At 38.6% G+C, this 19295-nt stretch overlaps 1 protein-coding gene across 1 annotated transcript in view; it reads right to left on the reverse strand.

Annotated features, from left to right (window-relative positions):
• CDK15 (cyclin dependent kinase 15) overlaps positions 1 to 19295 on the reverse strand; it is a 104016-nt gene that overhangs the window by 74326 nt on the left and 10395 nt on the right. The window contains exons 5-6 of the mRNA XM_064286807.1: positions 3202 to 3296; positions 2367 to 2429 (exon numbers count right to left, since the gene is read on the reverse strand). Of these exons, the coding sequence (XP_064142877.1) occupies positions 2367 to 2429; positions 3202 to 3296 (158 nt within the window). The remainder of the gene's footprint in view (positions 1 to 2366; positions 2430 to 3201; positions 3297 to 19295) is intronic.

Consider the following 19295-nt stretch of genomic DNA (forward strand, 5'->3'; position numbering starts at 1 on the left):
AGAAAGTGAGGGTCTCAGCCACTTGCTCTGTCTGTTTCCCCAGATTTATGTACCCTGCTTCACTAATACACTCTGTGTTTCTGCCTGACAGACCAGAGACATAGTATGGCATTAGTGAAGAGGAATTTTAACCAAGCATCACTTTTAGCAATGACAAAGTCTGGTTCTAGAACCTCAGGCAAAATATTTGCCTATTCAAACTTTGGTTTCCTCTTTTGCAAAGTAAAGAAGTTAGACCAGCCGAGTGTTTTTCAAGGTTTTTTTTTTTTAAAAAAAAAAACACACTGTAACCCATAGTATGAAATATACATATATTTAGTATTCATATCTATATATAAATATAAGTACCATTGCAGCTGGAACAAAAATTTGCACAAAATAATACAGTACTTACTCTTACTAAGTGTGATGCACTCTAGTATGTTCTATTTTCTTCACACTCATTGTATTTCATTTTAAAAAATGCTGGTTGCTAACCACCAAATCAATTTCATAACTCACTAATAGATCAGAACCTGCAGATTGAAAAAACGCCATTTTTTTCTAACCCTCACAGTCCCTGACTCTGGGATGCTCTTCATTGAACACATTCTTGACTTCCCTTCTCCGAGCCTTGGCTGAAGACTTTTCCTCTTCCTGTAACACCTTCCCCTATTCCAGCCTCTTGAAATGCAATGCATCTTTTAAGGCCTGGCTTAATGAAACCCCTTAAGACTAGGAGAGATGTGACTTCTTTGCACATCTACAGAACTGCTCTTATTTCTTACTTGCCATTATTCACAAATGTCCTGTGTAGTGTTGGTATGCTTAGGTAATTTCTTATCTCCTGTTTTTGGCTGTAAGTCCCTTGAGAACAGGAATCATGACTTCTACGTCTTTTGATCCTTCTAAGCATTTAGCACAGTATCTTGTATGTGATAGTCACTAAAGCCTGAAAACTTTTTCTCAGTCTTTCTCACAGTTCTTCTTTCTTCAACTGTTCTTCTATTTAATCAACACCTCTCATTCCTTGACCCTTCTACCCTTTCCCTAGCTATCAGCAACCTGTCTATCTTCGCTTCCTTCCTTCCGATTAGACTCAGGTTAGAAGTCACTGACTATCACTTTAACCGCTTTCTTGACAATCTCGTCAACTCTCTTGCCCAATTGTCTTTCCCTCTCATGTATTTGGCAAAACCCCAACCCTAGATTAATACAACTGTCTACTTTCCCTGCTCCTCTATTTGAATTGCTAAGCACTTCCATAAAAAGAAATCCCATGATCATGCAGATAATTGAATGGGTCCTTACCACACTACAAGACATTCCCTTTTAGTTTCCCCAATTAGCTCTCTCTGCTGTTTTTTTTTTGGTTTTTTGCCATTGCCCATTTAGCTATTTTAATATTTTTTTCACTCTTCTCAACCCCTTATCTCTCAAGTGTTCCTTTCCCCCTTGCCTCCAAGACTGGATTAGGTCCCCCCACTATGTGGTCCCACAGAATTCATACTTAACATGGTCATAACCATTGCTTTGCTTTGCTTCTCACTGCCCACTTAATTGTCTGTATCTCCTACTGGACTTACTGTCCACTAAGTTTCTCACTTACTAAACTTACTGAAAAAAAGAAACACAACTTATTCTTTGTTGAAACCATAGACCAGAATATAGTACTAAGTACTCAATAAATATTTCTTGAATGAATAAGTGAATACATGAATATTTGTTAAATGAATGAACACATGTACAAATCTCATGGCTATTTTAAGAGCTAATTAATAATCAATGCCAGTAAAACCTTAGGGTATAAAAAGTATGAAATACGAATGGTTTCTAAAAATTATAACAGATGTGTAAACACAGCTAGTTAAGAGTTTATTATTATTTCTATCCTAGTTTTTTTTTTTTAGTGGCTGGAAAAATGGAAGTTGGTCCCATATGTATAACAGGAACTGATCGATAGAACAGGTAAAAGGGTAACTGATTAAGATTGAACAAAGGGAGTTTGTTTGCTCATTCTAGTGGGTAAGTAAGAAGTATCATGCAAAGTTTATCACAGTAGTCTGCCATGAAGAAAGCACTTATTTAACGATGACCTAGCTTCACTTCTTTCCTTTTGACGTAATTCTCTTCAATTGGTTTATACTTCTAAAGATACAACTGCATGATGGCAGTGAATGACACACAGAGTTAGGCTGTCCAGAGAACAACTAGACATTGTTCTGTATCTTGAAGGGGATCTTTTTTTTTTTTTTTTAACTTCTCTCTAGACTATCAATGATGTCTATCTTCTTATCCAGCCTTATGGAACTTTGTGATGGCTGTCTGTTTCAAAATTCTCTTGCTGTGGGTGAAATATAAGAGGGTCCTGATCCTTAAATACTTACCCTGACATTGTGAGGGTGAAGCCCTCCCAGATGGTGAGACATATACTGGGCCAGGTCTGTGTCCTAAACAAAACGGTGGAGAAAGAGAGTGAAGTTAGTGGCGTTTGGATAGTCATTCTAAAGCAGAACATAGACTTGGCTGTTAGAAGGTATTATGAAGCTCAGAATTTTTGGCAATAAGGTGCAAATGGAACATAACCAGGTTTTCTGAGACTCAACTGCTGAGGGCAGCCATGACGTGTCTTTCTAATGTGGCTGCTCTTAGAAGGAATCCTGTTTCTGGGCACAGAGATGCTCGTTTTAAATGGATGCCACTGAACACAACACTGTGTTTTTTTTCACCCTCCAAGTGTCCTTGGTGGAAAGTCAAGTACACAGAACCTTATATCTTTCTGCTTATTTGAATATTTTTTTCTTGCCAAAATACAAAACGAATTGCTCTTTAGTAAGCTTCTATACAATTAAAAAAACAAAGACAAAAACAAAAAACTCTGTGACTTATGTCTTCCTTGTGAACTGAAAAGATGTTAAGTTCTCCTCAGACAGTGATCAAAAATAGATTTTAAAATACAAAAGTCTTATTTAGGATGTGAACTCAAAATGTTTATTTATTATTGTTGATGAAGGGGCAGAGAATAGCAAAAGTAGTAGGTAAAGAAGCAGGACAAAAGAGTGGGTGCAAAAACAATAAGGCTCTACTAACCATAATAATGAAAATTTCTATGATACTTTCACATTGTAATGAAAGTTTTATCATGCCATAAAATATTAAGAGATTCATTATATAAGTGTTAGGATTTTTCATTATACTTTGTAAAATTCTGGAGCAACTCACCATGTATTCAAAAACGAATGTCAGTGTCTCTTTGGTGTGGATTATGTCATGCAGGAGCACAATATTGGCATGTTTCAAACCTTTTAGGAGAGACGCTAGAAACATTAAACAAGATATTAAATCAATCATTGATAATGAAAGTGCTACTTTAAAGATATCAAGAAGTATTTATTTATTATCATTATTTTTTATTGTACTTTAGATGAAGGTTTACGCAACAAACTAGCTTCTCATCAAACAGTTAGTACACATATTGTTTTATGACATTGGTTAACAACCCCGTGACATGTCAGCACTCTCCCTTCTCGACCTTGAGTTCCCTATTAACAGCTTTCCTGTCCCCTTCTGTCTCCTAGCCCTTGCCCCTGCGCTTGTATGCCTTTTTAGTCTCGTTTTGTTTTATGGGCCTGTCTAATCTTTGGCTGAAAGATGAACCTTAGGAGTGACTTCATTACTTAGTTAAAAGGGTGTCCAGGGGCCATACTCTTGGGGTTTCTCCAGTGTCTGTCAGGTCAGCCAGTCTGGTCTTTTTTTTTGTGAGTTAGAATTTTGTTCTACATTTTTCTCTAGCTCGGTGTGGGACACTTTATTGTGATCCCTGCTAGAGCAGTCAGTGGTGGTAGCTGGGCACTATCTAGTTGTACTGGACTCAGTCTGGTAGAGGCTGTGGTAGTTGTGGTCCATTAGTCCTTTGAACTAATCTTTCTCTTGTATCTTTAGTTTTCAAGAAGTATTTATTTTTTAAACATTTCAAGTCAAGCATTCTAGTTTTTACTGCTGGAAAAGAAATCTCTTGTGAAATAATATTTAAAATTACAAAGGATCTTCATTATTTGTTAAATGGTGAGTCATTACATTTACACAACTTTTTTTTTTTTTCTTATAGGCTAGAGCAGTTGCAAGAAATGTTTCCATTTACATCATCAATTTTATCAAAGCAGTCAGAGCACTTTGCAAATGCTCTCCTCTGGGATTCTTACCATCCTGGCTTCCGAGCTATGGAGAGGGTACCTGGAGAGATAAAGGACACTGAGAGCAGGAAGTGGGGTGTTCTCGCTCTACATCAGGACTTTGCAACATGTGACCATTCTCCAAAATTCAACGTCACAGGGGAGGGGAGCGTAGCTACTAGTCAGATGGATGTGATTGGTGAGAGGCAGGGTTAAGAGAATGGGATGAAGAATTGTTGAAACAATAGAGAGTAGAGGGAATTTTTTTCTAGTTGGAAACCTCTGTGGAAAAGAGAAAATGCAAACCTGAAAGGAGGTGAGAGTCTAACTGGGGTTGGTAAGGGAATGGGAGTGGGGAGGGCTAGGGGCTGCTCTTGCCACTTCAGTAACAGGTTACCATTAGGTTATTAAATGCAGCCTAGGAGTCCCTGGGTGGCACAAATGGTTAAATGCTCAACTACTAACCAAAAAGTTGGCAGTTCGAACCCACTCGAAGGCGCCTTAGAAGAAAGGCATGGTGATCACCGTCTGAAAAAGCAGCCATTAAAAACCCTATGGAGTGAGGTTCTACTCTGCAACACATGGGATCGCTATGAATTTGAAATCGACTTGAGGGCAACTGTTTAGTTAGTTAAATGCAGCCTTAAATGGGGGGGGAGTTACCACAAAAAGCCAATGATTGGCTGGGAGGGAGTTTGAAAGGCCGTCTTTGGGTTTATCCTTTCTCTCTATATGCCACGGATCACTTAGTCCCTACCCAGACCCCTGGCTTCAGCAGGGCAGAGACCAGAAAAGGCACAAATCATAAGGAGATGATGAGTCTCAATTCAGGGATCCCTGCATGAAGAAATATTGCCTATAAGATTTGTCATTGTGTGTCATTGATTTCTAATCATAGAAACCTGGTGTGACAAAGCAGAACTGCCCCATAGGGTTTTCTAGGCTATAATTTTACGGGAGCAGATCTCCAGGTCTTTCTCTGACAGAGCAGCTGGATGGGTTTGAACCACCAACCTTCTAATTAGCATCCAAGTCTTAATAATTGCCCTACCAGGGCTCCTTCTGTGAGACTTAAAGGAAAGGAAAAGTTAAGTATAAAACTCAAATAAATGCTCTGCAGGGTATGCCTGCACCAACTCTCTGTTGTTGATAGTTGCTGTGGTAGTTAAGCTAGTGTGTCAGCTTGGCTAGGCCATGACTCTCATACGCAGTTGTATAATGTGATCGTTTCCATGTTTTGATTTGATATGTGATCACCCCCATGATGGGATCTGTTATGAGTAGCCAATCAGTTGAAAGGGAGTTTCCTTGGACATACAGCCTGCATTCAATATAAGCAGACATCCTGGCAAGGCTTGGGGGCTTTTTGCTCACACTAGATCCTGCAGCTGGCTCCTGTTCATCTGACCTCCAATTCTTGGGACTCGAGCTAGCAGCTTACCTGCAGTCTTGCCTGCCGATCTTCAGATTCACCGATCTTTGCAGCCTGTGAGCAAGAGCCCTGCTCTCTGACCTGCTGATCTTGGGTTCACCAGCACCTGTGGCTACATGAATCAGAAGAAGTCTCTATCCTGACCCACAGGCTTGGGACATTCCAGCCTCTACAACCACATGAGCCATTTCCTTTATATAAATCTCTCTGTCTATATATATTTTTATAAGCTTTACTGGTTTTGCTTCTCTAGAGGACCCAGCCTAAAACAGTTGCTTTCCAGTCATTCTGACTCTCTACCAGCCCAGAATTCCATAGGATTAAAAACAAACTCAAATACCTCCTTCAAAATTTGTAACACAATTATTTTCTTCAGGAATCTTATCCTGTAATAATGAGCATTTGTTTTGCATTTCGGACATCCATTCTGCCTTCTAGCAGGGACACCTCTGTTTTCTTCTGGGAAACCAGCCTTTGCTTCGCTTCCCTGCCGCGCACCCCCGCCTCCCCACCAAGCTATTCTGGTGGGGCTGACTCCACCCCTACCTGAGAGTGAGCATGTGAACTAAGCCTGGCCAATCAGAGCACTCCCTTAGCCACAGTGATTGGTTCAGAGACAAGCACAGAACCCAAGACTCTCTTGGAGACCACCAGCAAAGAGGTACTTTCTTTTCCCACTGGGAGGGCTGAGTTTGCAGGAACTAGAAAGAGTATCTGTGGCCAGATTACCAGCAAATGCCGAGAGCCCCCCATGGGCTTAATAAAATTAAGCCAGAGAAAGTCATGAATTTCTGCTGACACCGCTTAAACCCTGAGAGCTTATTTTTGAAATGTTTAAAAATCTTTATCAGGTCTGTGAGCTGGTGAATGTCCTTTTGTACTGAAGTCAGTTTGAGCTGGGAACCTCTTACCACCAGAGGAGCCCTAATATACCTGTTAATCCCACTTTGCTTTAATGACATTTTTACTTTTTGCCTCCTGGGTACCTATGGGCAAAATTTATTCACTTTTACCAATATGTTGCTTTGTGAATGTAGTAAACAGTCTAACACTGTTTGGAAGATAAATCACATCGGATAAATCACAGTGTGTTTGATCTTCCTGAGCCCAGACTTAAGGCTACATGGGAACAGAAATGAGTGATTTCTCTCTTTTTTTGCATGCTGCCACACCACCTAGTACAATGCTCAGTCGAGAGTATGTGCTTAACTTATCAAGCATATTTGTTGAGTGTCTGTCATTTCCTATCTGAGTGAACTTGGAGAGTATCTCAAGCCAAGTCTCAATCAACTCCCTATGAAAAAGAGATAAAGCCTTTCCTGACTCTACTTCACAGGGTTGATATGAGGATGGAATCAAATCCCACATGTGAAATGCTTTGTAAATGTAAAGTTACACAGATGCAAATTAGAATTAATATCCCACCAACAGCTTCTTGCCCTCGCCTTCACCTTGAACCCCATTATATACATATCTGTTGTTGTTAGGTGCTGTGGAGTGGGTTCTGACTCATAGCTACCCTATGTAAAACAGAAGGAACCACCGCTGCCTGGTCCTGTGCCATCCACACAATCATTGCTATGTTTGAGCCCATCTTTTTTTTTTTGCAGTCACAGTGTCAATCCATCTCATTGAGGATCCTCCTCTTTTTCACTGATGCTTTCCTTTGCCAAACATGATATCCTTCTCCAGGGACTTGTCCCTCCTGATAACAGGTCCAAAGTATGTGATATCAAGTCTCACCATCCTTGCTTCTAAGCAGCATTCTAGCTGTACATTTTCCAAAACAGATTTGTTCATTCTTCCGGCAGTCCATGGTATATTCAATATTCTTCACCAACACCATAATTCAAAGGCATTGATTCTTCTTTGGTCTTCCTTATTCATTGTTCAGATTTCACATGCATATAAAGTGATACTTGGGTCAGGTGCACCTTAGTCTTCAAGGTGACATCTTTGCTTTTCAACACTTTAAAGAGGTCTTTTGCAGCAGGTTTGCCCAGTGCAATATCTCATTTGATTTCCTGACTGCTGCTTCCATGGACATTGATTGCGGATCCAAATAAAATTAAATCCTTTACAACTTCAATATCTTCTCTGTTTATCATGATGTTGCTTATTGGTCCAGTTGTGAGGATTTTTGTTTTCTTTATGTTGAAGTGTAATCCATTCATCAGTAACTGCTTCAAGTCCTCTTCACTTTCAGCAAGCAATGTTGTGTCACCTGCATATTGCAGGTTTTTCATTTGTCCTCCAATCCTGACACCACATTCTTTTTCATATAGTACGGTTTCTTGAATTATTTGCTCAGCATACAGATTGAATAAGTATGGTGAAAGATAAAAATCTGACACACACTTTTCCTGATTTTAAAACATGCAGTATCTCCTTGTTCTGTTTGAACGACTGCCTCTTAATCTATGTACACAAGCACAGTTAAGTGTTCTGGAATTTCCATTCTTCTCAATGTTATCCATAATTTGTTATGATCCACACAGTCAAACGCCTTTGCAGAGTCAATAAAATACAGATAAATATGTTTCTGGTATTCTCTGCTTTCAGCCAAGATGCATCTGACATCAGCAATGATATCCCTAGTTCCACATCCTCGTCTGAATCCGGCTTGAATTTCTCGCAGTTCCCTGACCATGTACTGCTGCAACCTTTTTTGAATTATCTTCAGCATGACTTTACTTGCATGTGATATTAATGATATTGTTCAATAATTTCTGCATTCCATTGGATCACCTTTCTTTGGAATGGGCACAAATATGGATCTCTTCCAGGTTGGCCAGGTAGCTGTCTTCAAATTTCTTGACATAGATGAGTGAGTGCTTCCAGCACTGCATCAGTTTGTTGAAACATCTCAATTGGTATTCCATCAATTCCTGAAGGCTTGTTTTTGCCATTGTCTTCAGTGCAGCTCTGACTTCTTCTTTCAGTATTGTTGGTTCTTGATCATATGGTACCTCCTGAAATGGCTGAATGTTGACCAATTCTTTTTGGTACAATAAGTCTGTATTTCTTCCATCTACTTTTTTTTTTTTAAGTAATTTTTATTGTGCTTTAAGTGAAAGCTTACAAATCAAGTCAGTCTCTCACACAAAAGCTTATATACACCTTGCTACATACTCCCAGTTACTCTCCCCCTAATGAGTCAGCCCACTCCCTCCCTCTACTCTCTCTTTTTGTGTCCATTTCGCCAGCTTCTAATCCCCTCTACCTTCTTATCTCCCCTCCAGGCAGGAGATGCCATCATAGTCTCCAGTGTCCACCTGATCCAAGAAGCTCATTCCTCACCAGCAGCCCTCTCCAACCCATTGTCCAGTCCAATCCATGTCTGAGGAGTTGGCTTCAGGTATGGTTCCTGTCCTGGGCCAACAGAAGGTGTGGGCACCATGACCACCGGGGTCCTTCCAGTCTCAGTCAGACCATTAAGTCTGGTCATTTTATGAGAATTTGGGGTCTGTTTCCCACTGCTCTCCTGCTCCCTCAGGGGTTCCCTGTTGTGTTCCCTGTCAGGGCAGTCATCGTTTGTAGCCAGGCACCATCTAGCTCTTCTAGTCACAGGATGATGTAGTCTCTGGTTCATGTAGACTTTTCTGTCTCTTGGGCTCGTAATTACCTTGTGTTCTTGGTGTTCTTCATTCTCCTTTGATCCAGGTGGGTTGAGACTCATTGATGCATCTTAGATGGCCACTTGCTAGTGTTTAAGACCCCAGACGCCACTGTCCAAAGTGGGATGCAGAATGTTTTCTTAATAGATTTTATTATGCCAATTAACGTGGATATCCCCTGAAACCATGGTCCCCAAACCCCTGCCCCTACTATGCTAGCCTTCAAAGCATTCAGTATATTCAGGAAACTTCTTTGCTTTTGGTTTAGTCCAGTTGTGCTGACCTCCCCTGTATTGTGTGTTGTCTTTCTCTTCACCTAAAGTAGTTCTTATCTACTATCTAATTAGTGAATACCCTTCTCCCACCCTCCGTCCCCCCCCCCATAACCACAAAAGAATGTTTTCTTCTCAGTTTAAACTGTTTCTCAAGTTCTTATAATAGTGGTCTTATACAATATTTGTCCTTTTGCAACTGACTAATTTCACTCAGCATAATGCCTTCCAGGTTCCTCCATGTTATGAAATGTTTCACAGATTCATCACTGTTCTTTACTGATGCGTAGTATTCCATCGTGTGAATATACCATAATTTATTTATCCATTCATCCATTGATGGGCACCTTGGTTGCGTCCATCTTTTTGCTATTGTAAACAGTGCAGCAATAAACACGGGTGTGCGTATATCTGTTCGTGTAAAGGCTCTTATTTCTCTAGGATACACTTCAAGGAGTGGGATTGCTGGATCATATGGTAGTTCTATTTCTAGCTCTTTAAGGGAACACCAAATCAATTTCCAAAGTGGTTGTACCATTTCACACTCCCACCAGCAGTGTATAAGTGTTCCAATCTCTCCCCAGCCTCTCCAACATTTATTATTTTGTGTTTTTTGGATTAATGCCAGCCTTGTTTCTTCCATCTACTTTTGATGCTTCCTATCTCATTCAACTTTTTGCCCATAAAATCCTTCAATATTGCAACTCGAGGCTTGACGTTTTTCTTTAGTTTTTTCAACTTGAGAAATGCCAAGTCTGTTCCTCCATTTTGTTTTCTAACCCCAGGTCTTTGCACATTTCATTATAATTCTTTACTTTGTCTTCTCAAGCCACCCTTTGAAATCTTCTGTTCAGCTCTTTTACTTCATCATTTCTTCTGTTTGCTTTAGCTACTTGACGTTCAAGAGCAAGTTCCAGAGCATCTTCTGATATCCATTTTGGTCTTTTTTTTTTTTTTTCTGTCTTTTTAATGATCTTTTGCTTTTTTCATGTATGATGTCCTTGATTTCATCCCACAACTCATCTGGTCTTCAGTCGTTAGTGTTCAATGTGTCAAAACTATTCCTGAGATGGACTCTAAATTCAGGTGGGATATACTCAAGGTTGTGCTTTGGCTCTTGTGGACTTGTTCTAATTTTCTTCAGCTTCAACTGGAACTTGAATGTGAGCAATTGATGGCCTATTCCACAGTCGGCCCCTTGCACTGTTCTTATCAATGTTATTGAGCTTTTCCATCTCTTTCCACAGATGTAGTCAATTTGATTCCTGTGTATTCCATCCAGCAAGGTCCATGTGTATAGTCGCCATTTACATTGTTGGAAAAAGGTATTTGCAATGAAAAAGTCACTGGTCTTGCAAAATTTTATCATGTTATCCCCTGTGTAGTTTCTATCATTTCCAACTACTGATCCTTCTTCTTTGTTTCCAACTTTTGCATTCCAATTACCAGTAATTATCAATGCATCTTGATTGCATGTTTGATCAATTTCAGACTGCAGAAGTTTGTAAAAACTTCCATGTCTTCATCTTTGGCCTTAGTAGTTGATGTGTAAATTTGAATAATAGTCATATTAACTGTTCTTCCTTATAGGTGTATGGACATTATCCTATCACTGACAGTGCTATATTTTGGTATAGATCTTGAAATATTCTTTTTGATGATGAATGGGATGCCATTGCTCTTTAATTTGTCATTCCTGGCACAGTAGGTCATATGATTTTCAGATCCAAAACTGGCCAATACTGGTCAATTTCAGCTCACTAATGCCTAGGATATAGATCTTCAAGTGTTCCATTTCATGGTAGAAATATCTATATCTCTATCTACACACACACACATTACAAAGCATACACCAATATTAAATTTTAAAAAAATGATGTAAAATTGAAATATATAACACTATTAAAATATTTTACTTTTATTTTTAATAAAATTTTATTCTCATTTAAATATGATATTGTTTAAACTTCCGATGTTTATTTTTTTTAAATGTTTTGTTAATCATGATGGCTTCATACTACCATTTGCTAAAAATCTCAGGGAACAATACCTACGTAGGTTGAAGTTCACTGCTAACAATCAGTTTCCATGGAGTCAATTCCAACTCATGGAGACCCCATGTAATCAGAGTAAAACTGTGTTCTATAGGGTTTTCATGGCTGTGACCTTTTGGAAGCAGATTGCCAGGCCTTTCTTTTGAGGAACCTCTGGGTGGATCTGGGCTGCCACCTTTTCAGTTAGTAGCCCAGCAACTCCTGTTCGTGGTACCCAGGATTCCATTGCTAATAACACTGGATATATTTTTATTTCATATAGTTTTCTTGAAGTTTCAATTTTGTAGAATAAGGGAGTGTCCATTTTGCTATTTCACTATTGTTTCTTTATAATTGCATTATAAATCTTATCTTCAATCCACAATTTCTTTGCAGAAATCTTTTTAAGCCATTAATCCATTTTATGAGGATTAGTCACTCATAGTAAATGACAATTTCTCTTTTCACATGCCCTCAATTAATCCATCACCAAATCTTTTGTCAATACCTTCAAAATATGTCCAGAACATGTCACTTACTGCCATTCCTTTTGCCACCATTCTGGTCCAAGTCACACACAATCATGTTGTTAGGTGCCATCAAATCGATTTAGACTCATAGTGACCTCATGTGACAAAATAGAACTGCCCCATATAGTTTTCTAGGCTGTGATCTCTATGGGAGCAGATCGCCATGGAGCTGCTGGGTGGGTTTGAACTGCCAAACTTTTGGTTAGCAGCCTAGTGCTTAACCATTAAATCACCAGGACACCTTTCATATCTTGGCTGTATTATTGCAAATGCTACCCCACTAGTCTCCTTGCTTCCTTGTGTGACTTCTGCTGATCCTCTCTATAGATCAGCCAATGTGATCCACCTCAAATGGAAGTCAGGCCATGACCCTCCAGTGCCTCAAACGCTTCAGTGGCCTCTCATTTCACTCAGAGTAAAGACCAACCCCACACTTCTGTCAGTTTGTTGTACTGTGGTGGCTTGTGTGTTGCTGTGATGCCACCAGTATTCAAATACCAGCAGGGTCACCCATGGTGGACAGGTTTCAGCACAGCTTCCAGGCTAAGACAGACTAGGAAGAAGGACCTGGCAGTCTGCTTCTGAAAAAATTAGCCAGTGAAAACCTTACAAATAGCAGCAGAATATTGTATGATATAGTGCCAGAAGATGAGCCCTTCAGATTGGAAGGCACTCAAAATATGACTGGGGAAGAGCTGCCTCCTTAAAGTGGACCTTAATGATGTGGATGGAGTTGAGCTTTTGGGAGCTTCATTTGCTGATGTGGCATGACTCAAAATGAGAAGAAACAGCTGCAAACATCCATTAATAATAGGAATGTGGAATTATGAAGTAGGAATCTAGAAAAATTGGAAATCATTAAAAATGAAATGGAATGCATAAAGATTGATATCCTAGGCATTAGTGAGTGGAAATGGACTGGTACTGGCCATTCTGAATTGGACAATCACATGGTCTACTATGCCAGGAACAACAAAATAACAAAGGCCAAAGGTCTCAACAATGTCTTGCAAAGCTACCTGCTCCACCCCATTACCTTTCTGCCCTCACCTTCTCACTCTCCTATCCTTGCTCACTTGGCTCAAGCCTTTCTGGTCCTTGGACACTTCTGTCAAAATTAATAGATTGAGTTAAATTTTAAGAAAATGATTGAAGTTTATTCTTATCATGGTTTGCAAACCAAGGAAGCACTCTCTACTCAAAGTTGAGAATGCCCTCGAAGAGGGGGTTTTGCATAGGTTTTTATAATCAAAGTCAATATAACCAAAACCAAACCCATTGCCGTTGAGTCAATTGTGACTCATAGCAACCCTACAGAACAGAGTAGAACTGCCCTATTGGGTTTCCAAAGAGCATCTGGTGGATTTAAACAGCCAGCCTTTTGGTTAGTAGCCATAGCACTTAACCACTACACCAGCAGGGTTTCCCAAAGTCAATATAGATGTAGGTTATAAATAACTGGGTACAGAATAAGAAGTTACATATCTCTCTTGGGAGAGTGATTCATGTTTGGTCAAGGCAAACCTTTTTATACCATTAAAAGATTATCTTTGTGAGAAAGAACTGCTTCTTCTATTTGAAATATTTTACTAATCAGCCACCCAAGACCAGGTTCTATGTGATTTCATTATGGAAAAATTTTACGGTTTTGAGTCCTAAGGTTAAGGCAAGTCAGGGTAATGATTAATGGACTATTGCTCTCAGAGGTCCCAGAGAGTCTGAAATCTGTGAGAAATTTAATTTTTGTTCTTACATTCTTCCCTTTTGATCAGGATTCTGCTATAGAATCTTTGATCAAAAAGCTGAATATGTGTAATCAGGCACAACCTACTTCTTCTAATGTTTCATATGACTGTTTGGACATATTGTGTAATTCTTCTAGCAATCAATGAGGTTGCAGTTAATTTTTCATAATAATCAGTTAAAGCATTTCCTTGATATTCTGGCTCTATTTTTTGTATGTGCTTCAATTTTGATTATTGCTATTTTTTTTGGTAATTGGACAACATATATTAATTCCTTAACTAAGGGGCTATTTTTCAGAGTTCCAGCTGAAGTCAAAAAACCTCTTTGTTTCCATAGCGTGCCAAATCATGCACTACTCAAAAAATATATCTACTCTCAGTATAAATGCCTACAGTTTTATCTTTTGCTATTCTACACACTCAAATTAATGCATATAATTCAGCTTGCTGTGCAGAAGTAAATTGAGGTAAAGGAACATTCTCTATTAATTAAAATTAATTTATAATGGCATAGCCAGATTGATATTTATCATTGGTATTTTTTGCATATGATCCATCAACAAAAAGTACAGATTTTCTAATGAGGTCTCTTTTAGATTTATTCTAGGAGTAGTTAATTGATCACTTAATTGTGCACAATCACATGGATCACCACGTTCAGCAGAGGGGCAGTTGGAGAAGCTGTATTTAATGAATTACATTGTTTAATCTGGGTGTTGGAAGGAGTTAATAAAGATAATTCCTATGAAGTAAGTCTTGCTCCTGACAAATGCTGAGTCTGAGAATCTTTTAATAGTTCCTCTACTGCATGAGTGACTTATAAGATCAGTAGATTACCTAAGACTTAACTTAAGGAGGCTTCTACAATCAAAGCAGCTGCTACTATAGTTTTTGGACAATTTAGATAGGCTCGAGCTACTGAATCTAATTTTCTGACTGTAATAAGCAATAGGCCTCTGATTTCCTCTGTGTTTCTGAGCTAAAACTCCTATAGTTTGTCCACCTTTTTCATGTATGAAAAGGTAGAAAAGTTTATCATAATTTGGAAGACTCAAGGCAGGTGCATTACTTAAGTTATTCTTTTGGTCTAAAAAGGATTGTTCAGATGTTTCATCCCTAGGCAATGGTTCAGGAACAGAATTTTTAGTTAGATCATGAAGTGGAGAGGCTATAAAAAAAAATTGGTTATGCAATTTCGACAATACCCTGCTAATCCTTAAAATATATGCAATTGTTTCTTAGTAGTGGGTTAGGAAAATTTCTAATAGTGATCAATCGTCCTGAAGAAAGTCTTATTCTATTTTTAGATAAATTGTGTTCTAAGTAGGCAACAGATTTCTGTACAAATTGCAAGTTCTCCTTTGAAATCTTATGGCCTTTTATTACCAACTGTTTCAACAAATAAATTGAATCTTTTAAGGCACTTAATTCAGTGTTCAAACATAAATCATCCACTTAATGGATTAAAGTTGAGCCTTCAGAAAAATCTAGATCACTAAGATTTTGATGTAAAATTTGGAAGGGTGCTTCAGTAAAACCCTGAGGCATAACAGTCCAAGTATATTGCAAATTTTCCCAAGTAAATGCAAAAAGGTATTGGCTAGATTCATCTACAGGTATGCTAAAAAAAAAAAAAAAAAAAGGCAGCCCATAAATCTATTACTGTAAACCAATTAAAATATGGAAGGAACTTTGGAAAGTAAAGTATGGGGATTTGAAAATACCAAAAATCTAGGAACAACAATTTTGTTGATGGCTGTAAGATCTTGTACAAATCTCCATCCTCTACCATTTGGTTTTCCTACTGGCAGCATAGGAGTATTGCAAGGAATAGAACAAGGTCTAACTAACCCTTTAATTATAAAAATTTCCACTATTGGTTTCAGACCTTCAATAGCCTCTAGTTTGAGTGGATAGTGAGGAATTCTATGCAAAGGTTTAGTAGGATCATTTTCAACTTTGATAGGTTCTGCTCTTTGAATGTGACCTATATCTGTAGAGTCCTTCATCCAAAATTTATCTGGCAATTTTGATTTCCACCTTAGGGTCTTACATTTGCTGTTGTCTCTGCTTATAATCCTCTTTTCTCAGTTCTCTGCATGAATGCTCCCTTGCTTCCTTCAGGTCTCTGCTCAAATGATATATATAAGGTATGGGCTTCCCTGACCACTCTAGATGAAATAGCAGCCCTCTCATCCCAATTTGCTCCAGTGATCCTCCCTCCCCACGTCCTGCTTTATTTTCCTTTTTAGCACTTATCACCACCTGACATAGTATATGTATTTTTTTAATTGTCCGTCTCCACCTTTGAGAATATGCACTCCACTGAGAGCAAGCATGTTTGTCTTTTTTGCTTGTTGCAATGTCTGGCTTATTGTAAACATTCAATAAACATTTACTGTTGAATTAGTACACATTATTCTCATTGCCGTAGAGTTGACTGAATTAGTAGTCAGCCATTAATTACCTACTATCATTTATATGGGGCCTTGGTGGCACAGTGGTTAAGCATTTGGCTGCTAACCAAAAGGCCAGCAGTTTGAATCCACCAGCTGCCCTTGGAAACCCTATGGGACAGTTCTACTCTGTCCTATAGGGTCACTATGAGTTGGAATCAACTCAATGGCAATGTTTTTTTTTTGTTTTGTTTTATCATTTATATGCTTATAATTGGTTGGCAAGGGTATTTCTGTTGAAGATGTTTTTACTCTGTTTCTTGTAGTTGTCTCCCTCATTAGATTATAAATGTTGTGTGTGTTATGGCCAGGTCTACTATTGTTTTTCTATCACCCCAGGACTACTGAAATAGTTATATGGAAACAGTGAATTGTATTGAGTAATTATTAGGGAATTTGCATGAAATAGTGGATGATGATTAAAACATTTATCTCATAGTATTGTCAGTATAATGTTGGGTCTATGTACCAAAGGGATCTAAAATGCCTGCAGTCTCTGATGTGTGGGACTTAAACATGAGAAAGAAAGGCTGTTCTTCTAATTTCAAGGTCACATCATCAATGTCACTGCAGGATGTGGTGTCTGTTCTGCAGGCTAATCAGCCGAGGCATGCAAAAGTCCATTGAGAAAGAGAGAGATCCTAAAATCAGAGCATTCTGATTTCTGTAAAATTATTATTTTTATAATGTATATATTCTAAGTATTCTAAGTATACTTATTTTTGTTTTTCCTCAAAATAAAGACAAAAATAGATTGGGGGTCTTTAAGATTCCATACAAATCAAAATGAAATTTTTAAGCCAGTTGTAAAATACTTTTATAATGATGATATTAATAATAAAACCTAACACTCATTGAGGGCTTACCATGGGCCAGGCATTGTTGTGATCATTTGTATTTATTAACTTGGTATGATCATGAGAATACCCTGAAAGCCTGAAGAAAACAACATTAACACAAAAGATCTGGGAAAATAGCTATGAGTGAACTTTATTCAGCTTGTTTAAAAAACTCAAAGCATTTTTTTTTATTCTAAATGTCCAGAAAGGTATTTAGTATGGCCAAGCAGTTGAAAATTAAATGGAATTTAATCTGATTCTCATAAATATAAGATATTAAATAATTTAGAAAAAGACTATCATTTTTCTCTGGCAATGACAAAAGAATATCTAATTTCTTGGTTTTGTTAATCCCATTGGGGTTTGTGGTTTAGGAAAATTGATGCTTTGCAAGTGCAGTGGGTCGTGATGTTTTGATGTTACTCTACTCTGTTTTCCTTTAATTTATGAGAAAATATAAAAGATTACAATGACAAAAAAGAAGGCTGACTCTCAAAGTTACTATGTGCAACTGCACATAGTGAATGTCTGGTAGTCAAAGACTTCACTAGTCTGTGAGCTTCTTGAAGGAAAGGATTGTCCCTGTTGTTGTCTTTGCACCTCCAGCATGTAGTGCAGGCCTTGGCATTTGGTGCTCAGTAACTGTGTGTGAATTAATGAAGGCCAGGCCAGTTAAAATGAGTTTATCTAGGATTCTGTAATGAAGCCAATTCTTATACCTAGCCCCACTGTGCTTTGAATAAAAATGTTTCTAGACCCTGAGCTTTATGGGTTGAGTGTGTTGTTCCCCCAAAAGATAAGTTGAAGTCCTAACCTCTGTAATTGTGACCTTATTTGGAGTCAGGGTCATTGCAAATGTAATTAGTTAAGATGAGTTCATTAGAGTAAGCCCTAATCTCTTTATAAATGGTGTCCTTAGAAGAAGAGAAGAGTCATAGAGGGAAGACAGCCACATGAAGACAGAGGCAGAGACTGAGTTATTCTGCCACAAGCCAAGGAGCACCTGATACTACCAGAAGCTGGGAGAGACAAGAAAGAATCTTCCCCTAGAGCCTTTGGAGAAAGCGTGGCCCTGCTTATACCCTTAATTGGGACATAGCACATAGTTACATCTTTGTAAAACAAAATAATGCCAGAATGATGTATATGACTGGGTTTACAATTCCAATGTTGTTAAGTTCCTCAAGTTGGTTCCAACTCATAGCAACCTATGTACAACTGAACGAAACATCACCCAGTCCTTCGTCATCCCCACAATCATTGCTATGTTTGAGCCCATTGTTGCAGCCACTTGTCAATCCATCTCATTGAGGGCCTTCTTCTTTTTCACTGACCCTCTACTTTGCCAAACATGATGTCCTTTTCCAGTGACAGTTCCCTCCTGATAACAATTCTGTCTTAGTCATCTAGTGCTGCCATAACAGAAATACCACAAGAGGATGGCTTTAACAAGGAGAAATTTATTTTCTTACAGTCTAGTAGGTTACAAGTCCAAATTCAGGGTGTCAGCTCCAGGGGAAGGTTTTCTCTCTCTGTTGGCCTTCTCATCAATGTTCCCCCAGACTAGGAGCTTCTCTGAGCAGGAACCCTGGGTCTAAAAGATAGGATCTGCTCCCAGTGCTTCTTGCTTGGGGGCATGAGGTCCCCAACTCTGCTTGCTTCCCTTTCCTTTTATCTCTTGAGAGATAAAAGGTGGTGTAGACCACACCCCAGGGAAACTCCCTTTACCTTGGATCAGGGAGCTGACCACCCTAATCTTCTCAGCATAAAGTTACAATCACAAAATGGAGGACAACCACACAATACTGGGAATCATGGCCTAACCAAGTTGATACACACATTTTTGGGGGGATATAATTCAATCCATGACAATGTCCAAAATACGTGAGACAAAGTCTTGCCATCCTCTCCTCTAAGAAGCATTCTGGCTGTACTTCTTTCAAGACATATTTGTTCATTCTTCTGGCAGTCCATGGTATATTCAATATTCTTTGCCAACACCATAATTCAAAGGCATCAATTCTTCTTTGATCTTCCTCATTCATCGTCCATGCATATGAGGCAATTGAAAATAGCATGGCTTGGGTCAGGTGCTTCTTAGTCCTCAAAGTGACATCTTTGTTTTTTAACACTTTAAAGAGGTCTTTTGCAGCAGATTTGCCCAATGCAATACATAAGATGAATGCATTTATAAAATAGATTTTTGAATTGGACAGATTG

The sequence above is a fragment of the Loxodonta africana genome, chromosome 6 (assembly GCF_030014295.1).
Source record: "Loxodonta africana isolate mLoxAfr1 chromosome 6, mLoxAfr1.hap2, whole genome shotgun sequence".
Classification (NCBI taxonomy): Eukaryota; Metazoa; Chordata; class Mammalia; order Proboscidea; family Elephantidae; genus Loxodonta; species Loxodonta africana.